General features: G+C 41.4%; 1 protein-coding gene across 1 annotated transcript in view; it reads right to left on the bottom strand.

Annotated features, from left to right (window-relative positions):
- Nucleotides 1-17591, bottom strand: part of MYO5A (myosin VA (heavy chain 12, myoxin)) — an 88083-nt gene that overhangs the window by 63797 nt on the left and 6695 nt on the right. Inside the window, exons 2-4 of the mRNA XM_009864345.1 lie at nucleotides 15040-15150; nucleotides 14559-14730; nucleotides 8981-9125 (exon numbers count right to left, since the gene is read on the bottom strand). Coding sequence (XP_009862647.1) covers nucleotides 8981-9125; nucleotides 14559-14730; nucleotides 15040-15150 — 428 coding nt within the window. The remainder of the gene's footprint in view (nucleotides 1-8980; nucleotides 9126-14558; nucleotides 14731-15039; nucleotides 15151-17591) is intronic.

Genomic DNA, 17591 nt, shown 5'->3' with positions numbered 1-17591 from the left:
GCAGCTGACATGATTAAGTGTCTCCAGCAACGCAAACATAACTCTGACCTAAGTAAGCATCCTATTTTTTGCAATCCATCTCCCAGCATCCCTGTTGTGTGTTTGTGACAGCGTACAACCAAAATAACCTGCAGTATCTACAGTTAGAACATTCACACATCTTTCTATCTGAGAGCAGGACTAAACAAATCTGTTTATTAAAGATCAGTTTCCCCCCATGAGGCAGCTCTAACAAAAACAAGAGCACAGAAAACTTTACCAAGTAACATCTTCATTGATAAGATGAAATAAAAGAAGTTTACGTAATGAACTGAAAACAAATTCAGTAGCTGGTTTACCAATGTTCCCAAATAACTTGGAAGTACTGATGTTATAGGAATAGTGAAATACACTTAATACTCCATCTGTTGCAAACAGCCTACTGAGTCTTGAAATAAAATTACCTATGGAATAGATTTTAATCTCTTTTCTTGAAAAATCCATTGGCTTTCATCAGGTATCAATATAAAAGTAAGAGTTCTCTGTAGTATCAAATGTTTTGTGATCACAGAAAGCAGCTTGATTAACTTATGAAGAAATTTAGGAAGGACCATGCCAGCTGCAGAAGGTCAGCCTCAGCACTGCCCTCAAGGAACTGGGCACCTGCCAATGCAGGGAAGAAGATGCTTAGCAGACAAGCACAGGGAAAAGAGCAAAGCTGCAGAAGGACAAACCTGTGGTATAAGATGAAATGGTAAGGTTTTGCAATCCTCATCTGGAGGCTGACTAAATAGGTCTGACTTCAATAAATGTTGAAATAAATAGTGTTTCCTCAAAATACCAGTGACTGCAAACTTGAAACCAAATTACATCCATATGATTTTCCCAAAACACTCTTCTTTTTTTCAGCAGAAAACGTGGTTTGGGAGAGACAGAAGGGTATTTTTACGCAGAGCTCACCAGCCTGTGCTCTCCCAACACCTGCCCTCCCCACTCCCTCGTGTTGGTAGGTCCCGGGTTCGCTCTTTGGGCAAGCCTGTGCGATGCTTCCATTTTGTGTGACGCTTCCATGGTTACAGCTATCTGCTCTTCTCAAAGACAAAAGTTACTTTTTACACTCACTCTGAAATGAAAGGCAGCTGTAAAACCCACCAGCCCTGGAAGATTTAACAGGAGTCAGTGCAACATATTCAACTTCACCTTTGCCTAAGCGCGGTGCCATGTGGCAGCAAACAAGGCTGTGCATGTTTAGCAGCACTTGTTCAGTGTAAAGCCCTTTGAAATTCAGCCCAGGGTGCGCAGCCTCTGTCAGAAGCCATAAAAATTGGCAACCCTACAAATCCAGGAGTTGCTTTTCAAATAGAAGTAATTTAACTGTTCAATAAACAAATAAGTAAGAATTCATTCAGTAGTTTTCTAATGCTCTCAGTCCAACTGAGATCAGCAGCAGCCAGGTCCGGGCAGCCTTCCTGGCACCTCTGACATTGAGGGCAGGAGGAAATATCTTGCCCTTGGTCAGCCTTCTGAAGACACTGTTTTAATCACAAAGTTCTTTGCAGCCCTAAAGTCCTCTGTTCCTGGATTTGGCTCTTAGCCTCCTTAACACGGGAAGGCATCCCCGTTTTGTCCTCTTGCTTTCCAACTGCTTCTCACAGCCCACACAACGCAAGCCCACCTTTCTCTTTATGTGGCTGCTGAGCCCCTTTTTCTGGAAGGTGACCTTCCTCTGGGGAAGTCTCCCCTGCAAGCAGGCAGCACCGAGAAATGCCACCCCAGCTCTCTACCTTCGCCTGTACCGTAGAAAACCCTTTTTCCTCATTTTTAAGGTTTCCTCTTTGCAGTACTCCTTGCACAGTGGGCACAGCCCCCCCTTTGCTGCAAAGTCCTGTCATCCCGGTGTTCCCAGTGCTAAAGTCTCCAAACCCACTTGTGTTGGCACATCCCAAAAGGTGTGGCCTGACACAGATTATTTTTTCCACCCTCAAAGGGCTGTGGTGTGGGTCAAAAAAGTAGCTTCTGTAAAATGCCCAGAATGTGCAAAATGCTATCTAAGCGCTAAGGATAATTACTAAAGACAAAAGTGCTTTGAACCACTCTGTGGCAATGTGATGAGGGGAAAAAAAGAAAAGGAAAAGCAAGTTACCAGTGCTATGCCCCAGGAGAAGGCATCACTTCTTGCGCAGAACAGCGGACACATTACTTGGGCTGCTCCACCTGCACAGCCTGTGCCCATCGGTTTAGTTTGACTACCTGGATCTAACATGCTCTGACCTGACACATCCCAATCTTCACAGACATCACGCATTAACAATTCAGAGAATTGTTCAGCTGCACCCTGAGTCACAACAATTGCTCCCGACTAAGCAGTAAATTAATTCGTTGTAAAATCATTCATTTTTAATAGGCATGAAACATTAGTCCAACAAACCACGTTCTTTAACCACATTTCTCAATATATTTCGAGCGTAACTGTTTTTTTAAAGCCTAACAGCATTTGTCAGTGACATCTTTTTTAGTCACTGGAGAAAAGAGAACGTTCTGAGCACAGGACCAGGGGCTGGAAGTTCACTGCCTGGGACCAGCTCCGAGCTGATCCAGCCACAGCACTCCACCTCTGCCTCACTCGTCTTCTATACAAGCAGAAACTGATATACCAGTATTAGAGGAGACAGACTCTGATGAATGCTTGTAAAGTGCCTGGGACACATGAAGCCTCCCATGAAAGCAAACACTATTACACAATATATGTTACCTTGGCACAGAGCCCCCCTTCATGCTGCAGGAAATGAAGGCATGAAAAAACCAGCACGTTAATTTTTGTATACTGAAAAAAATTGCTCGATTATCAATTATATACTCTAATCTCACATATTTTACTGTCAGGCTGGTGTGAACAAGCCATCAGACACTGGATCAGGATTTTTAGTTGAAGGGCTCTATGCCCTGCTCCTGCCACCTTGGTGAACTCACCAAAGTTGCTCTCCCACTGCCCATGTCTGTTTCAACCTATAAAATGGAAAAAATGATACTGATGTCTTCTGCAAAAGACCTGAGCTCTGCTCATGGAAAGTGCCAAACAAAAGTAAAATACTACTGTTATACCTAACCTGAATTCTCTTGAGTCTTCCTCCAAAACAGCTTGGTAAAAACCTTGTGCAATACTCCAGACACCAGCAGATGTACTTTTTTTGGTTTTAATTAAGAAATCACACCACTTGGCATTTTAATTGTATCCAGGAAACACAGCTCTCGACCGTAAAAATGGCAAAAGGTGAAAAGATAATGAATTGACAGTAATATCTCTCCACATATACAAATGAAGAAAACTGAGGTCAGCACATGGTGCAAAATCATGACAGATTGTACTCCAGAGGAGCACAAAGATGAGCCAGCACTATGCAACTGATTTATCTAGGGATTAGTCAGAGGTCATTCCTGCAATAGTTTAGGAAAGCTCATTGCTTAGCTACCAGCAGGACACCTCACATGAACTCCAGCTTCCAACGAGGACCATACTTAACCCTTTTGTTGCCCCAAAATAATCACTGCTCAGACATGTAGGTCTCTGATGTTACATCAAGTTGATTACCCCATCTGCTGTCTGGTACCCGTAACATCGCAAAACACCAGTCCCAAAGTACAAGAGACTAATCCAAAATCATCTGTTCTCACCAGAAAGGACAATTTCCCTTTTCAATATGATTTTAACAACAGAGCCTCAAAAGTACCATCTCTTTTCAAGGTAAGCATTTAATTTTAGAAGTCATATGTCAAAGCCATAAGTCAAAGGCGACCATTGTATGTTTGTACAGCACCCACCAGGGCAGGCTCTCATTTCATAACTGGATGCAGATCCGTGATAGGTTGTTAATCATCCCCTCCCGAGGTCTGGAGGGAGAAGAGAGTATCCATTTATCAGACACTCGGAAGCAAGGCAGTAGCTGATCAAACATGCATTTTTATAAGAGGACATCATCTTGGGATGCCTGAGATAACTGGAGATTGTCAGTCAAGGTGCTTTCAAAATACCTACTCAACAGCTCACCCAGCTTCCTTCTGAGCAAAAAGCAACTGAAAAAAATCTTCCTGTACCTCAGAGCCATCAGACACATCGGAAAATCTGACAAAACAGAGAGGCAGCCTGCTTATTAGAGGTAATTTAATGAAAAAGATACACACTGACATCAAATAAATCATTATACTTTGTCCAAACAGAAAAAGAGAAACTGTGGAAACTGATGTACTTAAACACTGTTGCTTTTCATCTTTGTATTCACTGAGTTTTATAGGGATCTCATCAGCATGTAATTCTGTTTGCAAATGTTACTTTCAGCTTTCACTTTGCAAGGCAACTTTACTAATTAATCAGAAGTAAATCTCCAAGTTAATTTATTAAACTGAAAAGCACTGAACTCTGCTGTATCTGTCATGAACCACAAGTAGTATGGAACAAACTAGACCGGCAAGTGCTGATAATAAAAAAAAAAATTATCTTAATTACTGAAATATACCCTTACAAGGCAGGGGAAGAGAATCTGTGTAAGAGTGATTTAGAACTCCTTTCCCTAATAGTGTTAGGAAACTGATAATCATAAGTCTCGTACGTTAACACAACTCTCAATCAGTTTCAAGAGTATAATCATCAACATCTCCTCTTATTGCAAACTATACAGTTAAAAATGCAGGCTTCTACCGAATATTACTAAGAAAATGAGCTGCACCTGCTGATAGTTATGATTCCTTTTTGTTGTAATGCCTTAAAAAAAAAAAAAAAATCAAACACTTGCCAACTAATGTTTTACCTCAATTTTCACAGTTACCACAGAGAGGCGACTGTGAAGATTCAACTTATTTTTTGCTAATAATTTGGAAATGCTGACTTCCAAAAATGGTATGTATTGCAGTTCAGAGGGTTCAAGACATGCAAGCACCCACGTGTTGACACTGTGGTTCATATTTCTTAGACAAAAATAATAATTTAATAATAATAATTTACTTCCTTTTAAAATGCTCATCTGCCGTAAACATTGTCCCAAACCTGCATACGGTTGCTCAAACGAAGCAAGCTATCCCTGAGCAATACATTGCCTACCCGCGAGAAGAGGGAGATCTCCGAGTGCAGGTCACAGCTCTTCCCAAAGGCACAGCTTGTTCCTGCAGAACCACGGCAGCCCCAGCCCACTCTGCACAAAAGCCCTGCGGCAGCTGGGACCCCGTGACAGGTCCTGCCCCCTCCCTCTGGGATGTGCTCACGGGTGGATCTCCCCCTGCTCGGACAGAGGGAAGGATCTGCCCTGGAGCCGTCACACCCAGAGGATCATACAACCCACACCAATAAAGTTACCGGTAAGTACGAGGTGTACGTAACCCTAGGTCTAGCACACATTAAACGCAGTTGTAGAACTAGTTCATTGCTTATTTTGGGCACAGCAGAGGAAAGGTGTTGGAAACAAAGCTGTCCGCGTGTGCAGCAGAGCGGTAGGAGATGAAGAGAGAAAAGGAAAAAGGCACAAAGATACAGAGGAAAAGTGGGGAGCAGGAGGAGAGAGTGGAAGGGTGGGGGGTAAAGGGGAAAAAAAAAAAATCACAACAAAGTAAGTAATAATCCAAAATGGGAGAAGTCTTAAAAGACCTGTGGACATTTTCAGCTGCTGAAAAAGACAAGGAGCGACTAAGCAAACGATAATCACCTATTTGATTGTCAGCTATGGGCAAAGACGAGCCACATTTCTTTTCACTAACCCTCCAGCGGACAGTGGTGACAGAACTGCTGCGGAACGAGGAAACAAGGGATGCCCAAAGGGGCACGCCACAGCCCGCGCCCACCACGCCACTGGGCGCTCTCTGCAGCAGACTTCCCACGCGAAGGTGTCTCTGTGTGCTGTTTTACGCCGCAATTAACTCCAAGCAGTTGCTGAATGCCACCCTTCCTGCACAGGCCAGACGTGAGCTCCACCCCTGTCATTCCAGCAGCCAACATTTTTACAATGTATTTTTGCTGAAGATGCAATGCAAATATTTAGTGTACAATCACCAGCTTTCCTGATCGCTGTCATGGGGCATTTTCCTTGGCTGAAGACCACAGAAATCATTTGGTTACAACTACACACATGGAAGGAGTTTCTCAGCCACAGCAGGTCAAATAGCAAAGCTAGCAAGAACAAATTCTAAATCGTTAAATTATAAATTAACAGGAAGCTCTAACGAGTAAATATTTAGAAGAGTTCACTGAAGCCTTACGGATAGGAGCATCATGACCAATCATTCCAGTGATCATTTAAAGATGGAATTGCAAAAGATTAGAAACAACAGAAAACCGTATCTCACCAATGACATGCATAAATGCAGATGAATGCTGTAATGAGTAGCTACCATATGAATATTCAACGTAATTATTAAAGCATTAATGAAATAGTCATAATCTGGTTTTCATTTTTAAATAACCAGCTGCAGAAATGTAAATCTGCACATTTTTTTCTTTAACTTTGTAATTCAGGAGTAAAAGGTGTTTTGCTCAGAGTGTAGAAGTATCACTGAAGTTAAAGGGCAGGACAACTGATTAAGGAATTGGAAACAGCAATAGAAAACAAAATTCAATCAGTAAACACAGTTTGTCCAAATCCAAAGCAACAGAAAAAGTTCTTAAAAACAAACAAAGCAAAAAAAAAAAAGCGAGTAAAGGAAATAAACATTGGGAAACTAAACAAACAGTGAAATTGTTACTTCAGTGTAGATGAATTTTTTTCATTTTCATTGGGTGCTCAGATTTCATTTTGCACCTATGGAAATACTGTCAGTCATAAAAGAATAACTAATTATTTACAGCATGTCATAGACACACACAGGAATTAATTCATTAATGCAAAATGATAATTTAGTATCATTTCTATGCTTATGTAATTTCTCATAATTTGCTTCAAAAAAGGAACTTCTACCACATCTTATCTGTTCTTTTTCAGGACAGCAGAATTGCTGGAGGGCACAGTGAGAGATGCAGAGCTGGCAATTAACAGAAAAAGGGAAAACCACGGCAGAAACTCCAGCCAAATCTCAGCCCTGAATCTTCCCTTGACAGCAGGGAATACAGCTGGTGGAAGATCGAAATCTCCATGGCACAGGCTTCAGCTAACAAGCACACAGAACACAGGTGATCCAGCAATTTGAAGTTTCACGACAGGTCAGAGGGAAGCCTGCTTCACACAGCAGTTAGAGGCAGCCAGTGGAGAGAGATCCCCCCCCAACCTCTTACTTCCACTGGTTAATATTAAGAACAAAAATTCTAGGAATTTGGATCACATCCATCACTGACATATAATTGCAGGTCACTGTACTGTGTCTCAGATGTAAAAGAAGGCTAATAAATTCTTATTTAGTAGAGCTTTTAGAGGGACTTGAGTGGCAAGTCTGTTCAAAACAACAGTGATGCAGATCTGTAAAACAGCAGTGATCTCGCCCAAAAGAGCCACAACGCAGATGTGACTGCCATAACACACAGTTCTGACTTTATATTCCCATACCAAATTAGATGTCTATTTTCTTAGCAGAAAGGCAGCAAGGTGAATACCTCTGCCATTCAACAGTGCACATGTAGGGTATTTTTGAAACACCGGCTATTTCGCAATTACCCTAAGTCATGAAATGCCGCATTGTATTGTACCACTTTCTTTTGAAATTATCTATTACGTGGTTATCGTGAATCACCATATTCACATATGAAGCTGACTAACTTCACAGTATACAGAGCATTTTATTCAATTCATATGGATTCTTAAACGAACAGCTAGGACAAGGGGAAATGGATTTAAATTGAAGGAGAATAGGTTTAGATTGGATCTTAGGAAAAAATTCTTCAGTATGAGGGTGCAAGACTTTGGAATAAACTGTCCAGAAAGGCAGTGGCTGCCCCCTCCCTGGAGATGTTCAAGGCCAGGTTGGATGAGGCCTTGAGCAACCTGGTCTAGTTGAGAGGTGTCCCTGCCCATGACAGGGAGGTTGGATTAGGTGATCACCAAGGTCCCTTCCAACCTAAGCCATTCTGTGGTTCTACGATTCTAATTTCAGAGATGAACATTTCATCACCTCTAACCCACTCTCCCCTTGCCTTGCCCTCCTGCAGTATGGCTTGAGGACCATCAGAATTAATCTAGAGGTCTGCCACTGTTTTACTTGATTAATTTGATCATGGGCTGTATTGTCAACAAGGAAAACTGTATCAAGACCTTGCAGCTAACCAGTGAGGATACCAGGGACCATCTTTGCTAAGCAAAGACCACACCATAGCCCACAAGATATCCTAGAAATAAAATATTTCTAAAGCACCTCAAATTGGCATGCTCTTGGGACGAGGGGGAAGAAGTTTCTAATAACCACTCCCCTTGGGTGACAAGTTTATTTTAGTGCAACATTTAAAGAAATGAGGATTTCCTGCACAGCTGTTACAGTGTCCTTAGAGACACTGTTTTCAGGCACTCTGTGCAATCGTCCCTCTGCTCTGTCTTAATTCCAGTCAACAACAGCCACAGGCAGATTACACAGCCAGGACTTTACCAACACGACTGGGAGCCTATAATAGCACTGATAAGCTGAGTGATTTTTTTTTTTCTCTTGTCAGTACCACATATAAATATGGAACAGTTAAGAATCTGGCACCTTCCTCTTTAAAAATCCACTGATGATTAAAAAAAATCCCACATTTTGCTAATCAAATTAAAACAACATAATCATATAAAACACTGGGCTAATTTTAGACCTAAATATTGACAAGAGCTGTGGTTATTCCTGTTAGCTGTCAGTGGCCATGATCTCCATGGCATTCATAGTGCCTTATGTTCTCTGACTCCAGCAATTTATCCTCTTGCGAAATGTACTAAAACATTGGATAAAAGGCAGATCTTGCAAAATATTTCATGAGCTATAAATTAAAGAGAAGGCCATCAGCCAGAAATTATAAACCTTATTCTTTTCAGAAAAAGAATGACTTCAAGACTCGTGGTCTACAAACCTGGCCATCTGCTTATATGCTTCTTCAGCCACCGCAAAGATATGTGGATCCATATCTCCCATATTTTGGCCACTGTATGCATTGATGATATCCTCGCCATAGATAGGCAGTTGTTCATAAGGGTTTATGGCCACTAAGACGATACCTACAAAGGAAATGAAACAAAAGGAATTATTAATAGTCATTTCAAAATAAAACAAACCAAAAAATGGCTTTAACGCCAGCTATCGTTCTAACCTTTCTGTAAATATTAACTAGAGAAGAACAGGGATAGGATATTGCTGGCTTCAGCAGACATTTATTCTCACCACAGTTTTGCATACAGAAAGTATGAGAAGAGTTTACTTCCACCCTGCTTTAGGAAACACATCAGTGACAATTTACTTTTTTTCCCTCTGTCTGCCTAGAAAAGGCATGCATGGAACAACCAGACTCAGAGAAATAGTGCCTGCTCAGTGCAGTAAACCAATGAATGTGCATTGTACTTCCCTGTGTTTTGCTGTGAATTACAAATGATAAAGTGATTTGTGAATTAAAAGTACTACATGGCCTCACTGACTGTCAGTTTGGATATGTGAAGTATTAACCCTTCAGCTGTTATGCTGTGCCCAGGAATAACACCTTCCGTTTTTGTAACAAGCAACCAAGTAGAATCACGGTATAATTCAGGTTCCAAGACAGCTCTGCCAGTCAGGCAGGACAACCTCCGGCTCAAAGGGATCAAAAAAAAAAAATGCATGTAGACATATTTCTTGAGGCTGATACAAAGCAGTACTTATTCATGTCAGGAAATTGAGTAATAACTCTAGAAGGCACCATAAACCCCTCACCTTACACATCTTTGTGTGTAACTACTTATGCCTTCCTTTTTCTTGGTTTTCCATCTCAGTTAAACACATATGTGCCTTTTTTAATGCTGCTTATTAGCATAGCATTTCTAAAGTTATGCCGTTCCTCTCCCCACAAGGGAGTCTTACTCTGTCCAACCTTCCTCACCACAAAGTGAGACCTTAAATGTTTTTTTTGGTACAATTTTCTCTTTCACGAGAAATGAGGGTTGCTGTGCGCGGAGGGATAATTTGACAAAAACTACTTATATCTTATATTACTTATACATATATGTATTTTGTGCCTAGAAGTGACAATGCAGGTGCAGATGGCTGCACGGTGACTAGAGCATGCTTCCTGGGCAAACCATCCCTGCTGAAGCTGCACCAGAAGCATTTCCACAGCACTCAGCTCGCTTCTAAATTTACTCAGAAATTCACACACACACACAGACTTCCTCAATGCAGATCCCAGGCCTCTGCTCTGCGCAGATCACAGTGTCGGGATGTCTGCCTAAGGAATTTTCCATGGAAAAGGCAGGAGAAGGGAAGTGAAAGCATCTACAGTCTGGCACTGCTGCTGGGAGCATCATCCCTTTTTAAAATTCTGTTATGCATTTACAGATCAGGCACAAACCACAGCAAAAACATTAAGCAACAACAGAACGTCTTTCATGAAGAGATCTGAAAGATCTGGATCTATTTTCTCCAATATATGGCAAGTTTTACATCCAGACACGCCCATGTTAGCAGAGTCAGTGTTTTTCCATTATCCAAGACTTCACTGAAATGACTCAGGAGCTCAAGCAAAAAGTCTCTATAAAACTGTATGCCAAGTTCTAACGCTGCAGTGATGAGCCAAAAAATAAGAGGGAGGTTAGGGAGGCAAAGAGGCCTTGTTGCTAGCAGACTCGAGGAATATTCTCGCTGTCAGTTTTTAACATTTGCCCCTTGTAACCGTGAAAAAGTAGTAAAAAGTTAAGTGAGGCCGTGCTGCCAAGCCAAGCCTCCCAGGCTTGCAAGTCTAATCAAAGTGATATTTGACAAAGAGCTGTGAGAGGCTCCAGAAAATTCCCTCCTGCTTTTGGCTACATTGGCAAAAATAAACCCTTGAATTCAAAACAAGCAACCCCATGACAAGTCTCCAGCATATTAAATCACTTAACTTCAGTAGCAATCTGTAAAATCAACAAACAACTACCATCTGGAAATATCCAAACCAAGTGCGTTAGGAATTACATGCTTTCTATGGAACTTTTAAATCAGTCTGTCTCGCAGGACTATAATCCAGATTAATTTACACATAACTTCTCTTTATCTCAAATAAATCATATTGCTGTTTTAAGAATTATCATGGCCTTTTCCAGATCAGATCTGTGTTTTCACTCCTACAATTACACTAAATTAAACTCTGGCTACTCTTTTTGCCATTCTTCTTATATATACCCAAAATAATAACTGTCTAATTCTTTATCTTGAACATATTCACTCATTTGTGGACAAACTGGATATCAACATAAATAATCTATTAATTTAAATTAAAGTTTGCTCTCCTGCATAGCAGATAGTACTTCATACATCTGAACTAACCAGCAGCATTCACAAAGTTTTCATCCCAGTAACAGCAGTTTTTCCATGTAAGCATTCAGATTTTCCTTTGTAACTTTTCAATGTCCTTCATTAACTCTTCACATTCCCAACAGTAAAGCAAAGTTATAAATCACCTCTGAATTGCTGGTGAAAGGCTGATTTGAAATTAAGAAATCAGGAAGTTTTCTGTTTAAAAGCCTGGATTACTTCAAAGTGAAATTTTAAAGAATTTAATATCCATTTGACATATTACACTCAGACAGGAGAGTTGACTTCGTTTCTAGGGCCATGGACATTCATCCACCCCGTGTTCTAGTTCTGCTGGTTGAGAATAATGTTATCATAATTCTCTCGGCAGATTAAAGTGGGTTTAATCTCCCTCGGGCTAAATCAGGTGGGTTGGCTCAAACCACCTTCATGGGGTAGTTAAATCAACCCGCCTAACGTGTGACTCAGATTATAGAGGCAAATACAGTTCCTTCTGCTGGCAGAGCTCTGGGGCAATAAAACACCAATTGCAGAGGGGAAGTAACTTGTACTCAGAACAGGAACCGACAGAGCAGTTTGAAAGGTGAATGCCCACGGCCAAAGCAACAGGTTTTTAAAGGCCAACAGGCCAACTTTATTTTCCTTCGCTCGTAACATAATGTACATAAACCTACACCCGAATCCAATAAATCCACAGCACTACTGGACTCCTCGGGTCACCAGGCAGTGTTACACCTCCTCCGCTCTGATCACCAGGAACCCCAGCACTGCTGGATCCACAAGTTTCTAATAAACCCACACGTAGCTCCCAGAACCATCACTCGAGTCTTGCTCAGAAGCAAAACCCCTGACCAAGGCCCTTTGGCAGAGCCATCCATGGAGAGCTACGGGCCTTCCAGCCCCATGAGAAACTCTAAAACCAGCCAAACCCACAGTTAAAGCTGCACTAGGGAAAACATGAAAACAATGTGTTTTCCCAAACACAGCAAAACAAAACTAGCAGACAGCACATTCCTTTTGAAAGCCTCTCAAATGATGTTAAACACAGACCATGTCTGTAAGCAGCCGAAACAGAAACCAGGCAGGCTGTCTTATGGGAGGGGCATGGGGGTATCACTAGGCATGGAACCACAAAACCCAGACTGAAAACCCCTGACAAGCTCAGGCCATGAGAATCCAGTTGCACAAAAGCCCTTTCACACAATGTTTCCCCATCAAGAGCTTTGCCAAGGGGCCATGAAGGACAGAAGGACAGACAGCGTCTAAACTGGGGCAACTGAGGTAGTTTCCCCGTGCTGGGACCAAAAGACACCCCCTCAGCAGGAGCTGCCCAGAGAGGCTGTGCTATCTCCATCGCTGGAGTTACCCAGATCCTCTGATATTGTGAGTGGTCCAAGCCCTGAGCAACCTGATCTCGTCAGACCAGTTTTAAATATGGAGCTTCACTGAAGACTTCCAGAGGTCTCCTCCAACCTAAATTATTCTGTTTCCTCTAGTCATGCTCTGACTGCACGATGGGACGGGATGTGGGTATGAATCACCTCCCACTCCTACAGGAATGAAGTGTGGCTGCAAGCAGAGGGTGGCAAAGCCTGATTCAGTCCCCCTGGTCTGGACGCTGCTGAGAGCACGGCTGGGAGCAGATGCGCTCCTCTGAGCATCCACCGCCTAGTAACATCCACAGTGAGCAAAATGTGGCAGAACATTAATTCCAGCAGTCTGTCTATCACAACTTGTTTACTGTGCCGGCTGCCTTAGCTCTCCATACCCACCACCACGGGTGGAGCTCTAACAGCGACCAGGACAGGACAAGGCCTTTGGCTTTGTGTAAAACACAAATTCCTGCTTCAGGTTCCTGCAGCCATGATTCGCTGCTCTCTGTCAAAGGCCACCTTGCAACGTGTCTTCCCCACTCTAGAGTTTGCAAAACAGCGCAAAGAGCAATGCTATTAGAAACAGCAAGTCTAACAAAATATGGTAACCTCAAGGAAGCTCACTATATTCTGGCCTGTGATACCAAGGACTGTCCTACAAAGGTCTGATTAGAGACAAATCCAAACTGTATACTAAAAAACAAACTATGGGGCATGTTTTCCGCTGGCATAAACTGGGCTACAATGAATATGCAAATTATAAACTGACTGCATGTACTGTCTTTGCCTTAATCAGACAATTTCCAATATCTTGTTTCTAGCAATCACACCATCATATTATATTTTGTTTTACTCAACTTAAAAAATCCACAAATCAACTGTTTCTTATGCACTAGGATAATGAACTAAGTACAGATAAACTAGAGAAATGTTTGAAAAATTTACAATATTTATGTATATTGAAAGCCTATATTTAAAGTTACCAATGTATTTTGGCTAAGCACTGAGATTTAAAAGAAACACATGCACACAGAGAAAAAAGCCTAGAAGCATGAAACCTAAGTTTTAAGCCTAAACTGTCTCACAATGCTTCTTCACAATAGATCCCAGCTGAAACTTTGCATTTACACTGAAGCGATCATGAAAGTGTAACTTCCCGCCAATTCTGGCTATCTGAAAATATCACAGGCAATAGCAGCTTCAGGTAAAGTCTACCGTGAGTTACACGGTATTTTTAAAACCAAGACTACTCCTAGTTGTGATGGGACAAGAACTGCCTTGTGCATGGTTAAAAATTCACTCCTATAGTTGCACTGATTGGAAAACACGAAAAAGAAAATAAACTGGTATTTTCCATATATAGGCGGAGGAGCTGAATGCAGAGGTAGGTGCAATCATGGCTGGGCAATAAATGCACTGAACAGCAAGGCTAGCCTCCTGCACCTGCACTGTGTGGAGTCCTCCTCCAGCCCACGTCTGTCTAAGCAAGCCTGAGGGACACATCAACGAGACAGGAATCCCACTGGCAAGCTAAAACTGCTGAATACACACTTTATAAACAGAGACCATTGGAAAGCTAGAGGAACACGCAGCAGAGTTAATTTTCTCTGAGCCTTAATACTTTCAAGTCTACTTGATGCCCTTCAGGACCACAAACACAGGAACTTCCCTAGGAATAGCCCAGCATGTCCTATCCTTAAATGACTTTAAGTTAAAGGTAGACATATCAATAATCAACTTTTCCTTGTCCTGCCTAGGGCATTTCCTGTGAAGATTAGGGTATGAAAAGACAGTACTTGCCACAATAGGTATAGATTAGTTTAGAGTCTATAAATCGAACTTTGAGGTTGTGCAAAACGGCAGGTTCATGGAGATAACTGAGTGCTGTGAGGTCATTTTCACCAACAAGTATGTCAGGGTTTCGCAAAGGTGGGAGTTCCTTCGTCTTCGGATCTAGGGAATATTCTAGGTCCTGAAAAACAAATGGAAACGTGAAGAGCTGGTGTTTAGGTTTCCTCATTCAGTCCCTCCAACTGCACAACAGGCAGTTGGATAAAAGCAACAATTTTTATAATTTTACTTATTTTATATATCAAGCAAAATTTTTTGTAATGAAACAGTGTAACTTATCGCATCAAAAAAACACTACTGGAAGTCAGTGGACAAGAATTGCACATACATAACTATGGATATATTTTGACAATAGAGCTTCCCGCGTTAGATACATCAGTCTCTGGTCAAGAACAAGAACAATCACCTTACAAACAATATGCAGACCTACCTTGCCCTCTTCAAGTCGAAGCTGGAGGACTTTATCTCCAGGTTTATAATCTTTGAGAAGTTCTGCTGACTTCCAAACCTCCTCTGGATCTGGGATCCAAACCCTGGCATACTGCAATACAATAACAACAGCAAAAGATCAGTGACTTCTTGTCACAATAAAGTTAGGCCATCAATGTACATGACACCAAAACTAATATTTTTCTTTTTTTAAATACATGTTTAACAGCCAAACCCTTACACGAGAGACAAGTCGATTAACATGTGTAAGTTGTTCTATTGATAAAAGGCTACACAACTTTAATTTTATTACTATACAGAAATAAAAAGGCATTTTCCATACAAAATGATGTTTTAAGACACACACGCAATAATGAAAATCTACAAAGAAAAAGAAATAATTTGTGTTTCCAGAGAGATCAAAAACTTGGCTATCAAACAAATTACTTGGAGTAACTCTTCTGAGGAGGTTCTAAATGCATTTGCAGCATAACATTATATAGCTTTTTTGTGCCTTTTTTTTTACCTTAAAAGAACACTTTGGCAAACCTGTGTTAATTCAGGAAAAACTACCCCATCTCAAGCATTAAAATCCCTTTCCTTTGTAGATGTAAAGAGATCAAGTTTAAGACAGAGTATCTCCAGAATGCCACAAGAAAAAGATCTGGTTGAAAAGGTCCCCAAATAACAGGAAAAAAAAAGTAAAATTCAAACCACCATTCCAGTTAATGATTATTTTCACCCAAACTTTATTCATAAAAGTAACCCAGAACAAACATATGACTTGTTTACAAAACCAGAAAGAATATTCATATTTTTAAATGAGTGAAGATGTAATGGTTATGTCATATTCAAGAACCAGTTAAAGGTGTATGGAAACCAGCTAGTTACTTACACAGTTGCATGTACGTGCAAATACATACATATTAAAACAGCTCTCGAGTAGCATGAGGAAAAGGCTATGACATTTTTAATATATTCAAGCTTCTGAACTGGTGCTCTTGCAATGCCTAGAGAGCACCGAGATCATCCCACGCCCATCACCTCTGTAAACAAAACAGCTTCTTCGCTTTAGAGGTGCAGCCACATTGCAAAACATTCTCAATCCACTAAATTACGTCAAAATATCTGTAATGGATTTCTCAAAGCACAGCATTTGGTGGCACAGAAGACTGCATTTGGTCATACACCTTCACCATCTAATCTTACGCAACGTATTTTTGCACAGCATCTCCCGCCTCACAGAACAACAAAGCTGTCTTTTCCCCCCTCTTATTAACTCATTTTTCCTACAGCTTAAACCGACAAACTTCTTGTTTCTACTAGGGACTTTTTTGAAAGCCTCAACCTCATATTACCACACTGTTGCAAGCCAGGAAACAATAAAATGTGTTCAGCAAAGGCAGCAGGTTGGGGAGCGAGACCTGTGGAGCCCCGGCCCCGGCCCTGGCCCGGAGCCTCTGTGCCTGGTGTTATTTCGAACTTCCCACAGCAATTTTCTCCAGAACAGCGCACCCAGCAACTTAGGACAGCCTAAATTAATGGCTTTTACCCTTCACACGCTGCAGCCTTTAAAGCACTGCCACCTTCTAGAAAGCTTCCACGCACCCGAAAAGCTTATGCCCAATCTGTAAGCCAGTTCCCTCTGCTGAGTGAAAGGAGAAGAATAATGAAATGAAGAATTAAAAATTCACTTTCATCAGTGCCACTACAAAATATGTTATGGTCCCACACCTGGTCTTTCTTCATCTTCAGTGGATGTTTATGCCAACCCTAAGAATTTACTTTATACAAAGACAACAAACCTTGGGGTTTGTAAATACGTGGTTGTGTTGTGGGGCTTTTTCTTTAGTTTCATAAATATTTGCTATTGTTTTCAGTAAAAAAGGGCAGTATTACCTGATTATTTCCATGCCTTCTTTCCCACTCCCCCAAAAGACAGAAATACTGATGAATTATTTGAGAAACGAAAGGTCCCCAAAACAATTCTTCAGCACGTGCTCTTGCCGCTCACAGAGCTCTGCATGTAACAGCAACGGAGGCCAACAAAAAGGCAGCGAAGCAGCTGGGAAATGAGCAGGAGAAGCCACAGTTTGGGCACTTATTTTATTTGCTTGTCTTCAGCCCTGCTGTACCCACAACTTGCAGGCTAAGGAACCTTGTTTGAGTTAAAGTGAACGTGTCAGACCCAACCAAAGACCGGATCCGTACTACGCTCTGCCCAGGTCCAGCCCCTCAGCTATAAGAGCAACTTCCTACTCTTGGTGTTACTGACGGGATACGGCTTTCCTCTCATCAAAGAGATTAATGTAAAAATAATACGAAAGAGGAAAGCATCTAAATACTGTCTAGCAAAACCAGTTAGCAGGCTGGTCTCCTCCAGGCTACACAAAGAAAAGTTTCCTGATGTAAAAAAGGCAGCAGCCTTATAAGACACAAATACTGTTGACTTCAGGCAGTGAATGCTGCGTAGCAGTTTCTAACTATGTGATCTGTGCCAGCATGAAATAGGCACCTTTAATTTATTCAGCTGAAATTGTACATTTTCTACTG

This window comes from Apaloderma vittatum, unplaced genomic scaffold (genome assembly GCF_000703405.1).
Source record: "Apaloderma vittatum isolate BGI_N311 unplaced genomic scaffold, ASM70340v1 scaffold38992, whole genome shotgun sequence".
Classification (NCBI taxonomy): Eukaryota; Metazoa; Chordata; class Aves; order Trogoniformes; family Trogonidae; genus Apaloderma; species Apaloderma vittatum.
The sequence above is the reverse complement of the archived record's forward strand: the minus strand, read 5'-3'. Positions and strand labels throughout refer to the sequence as shown.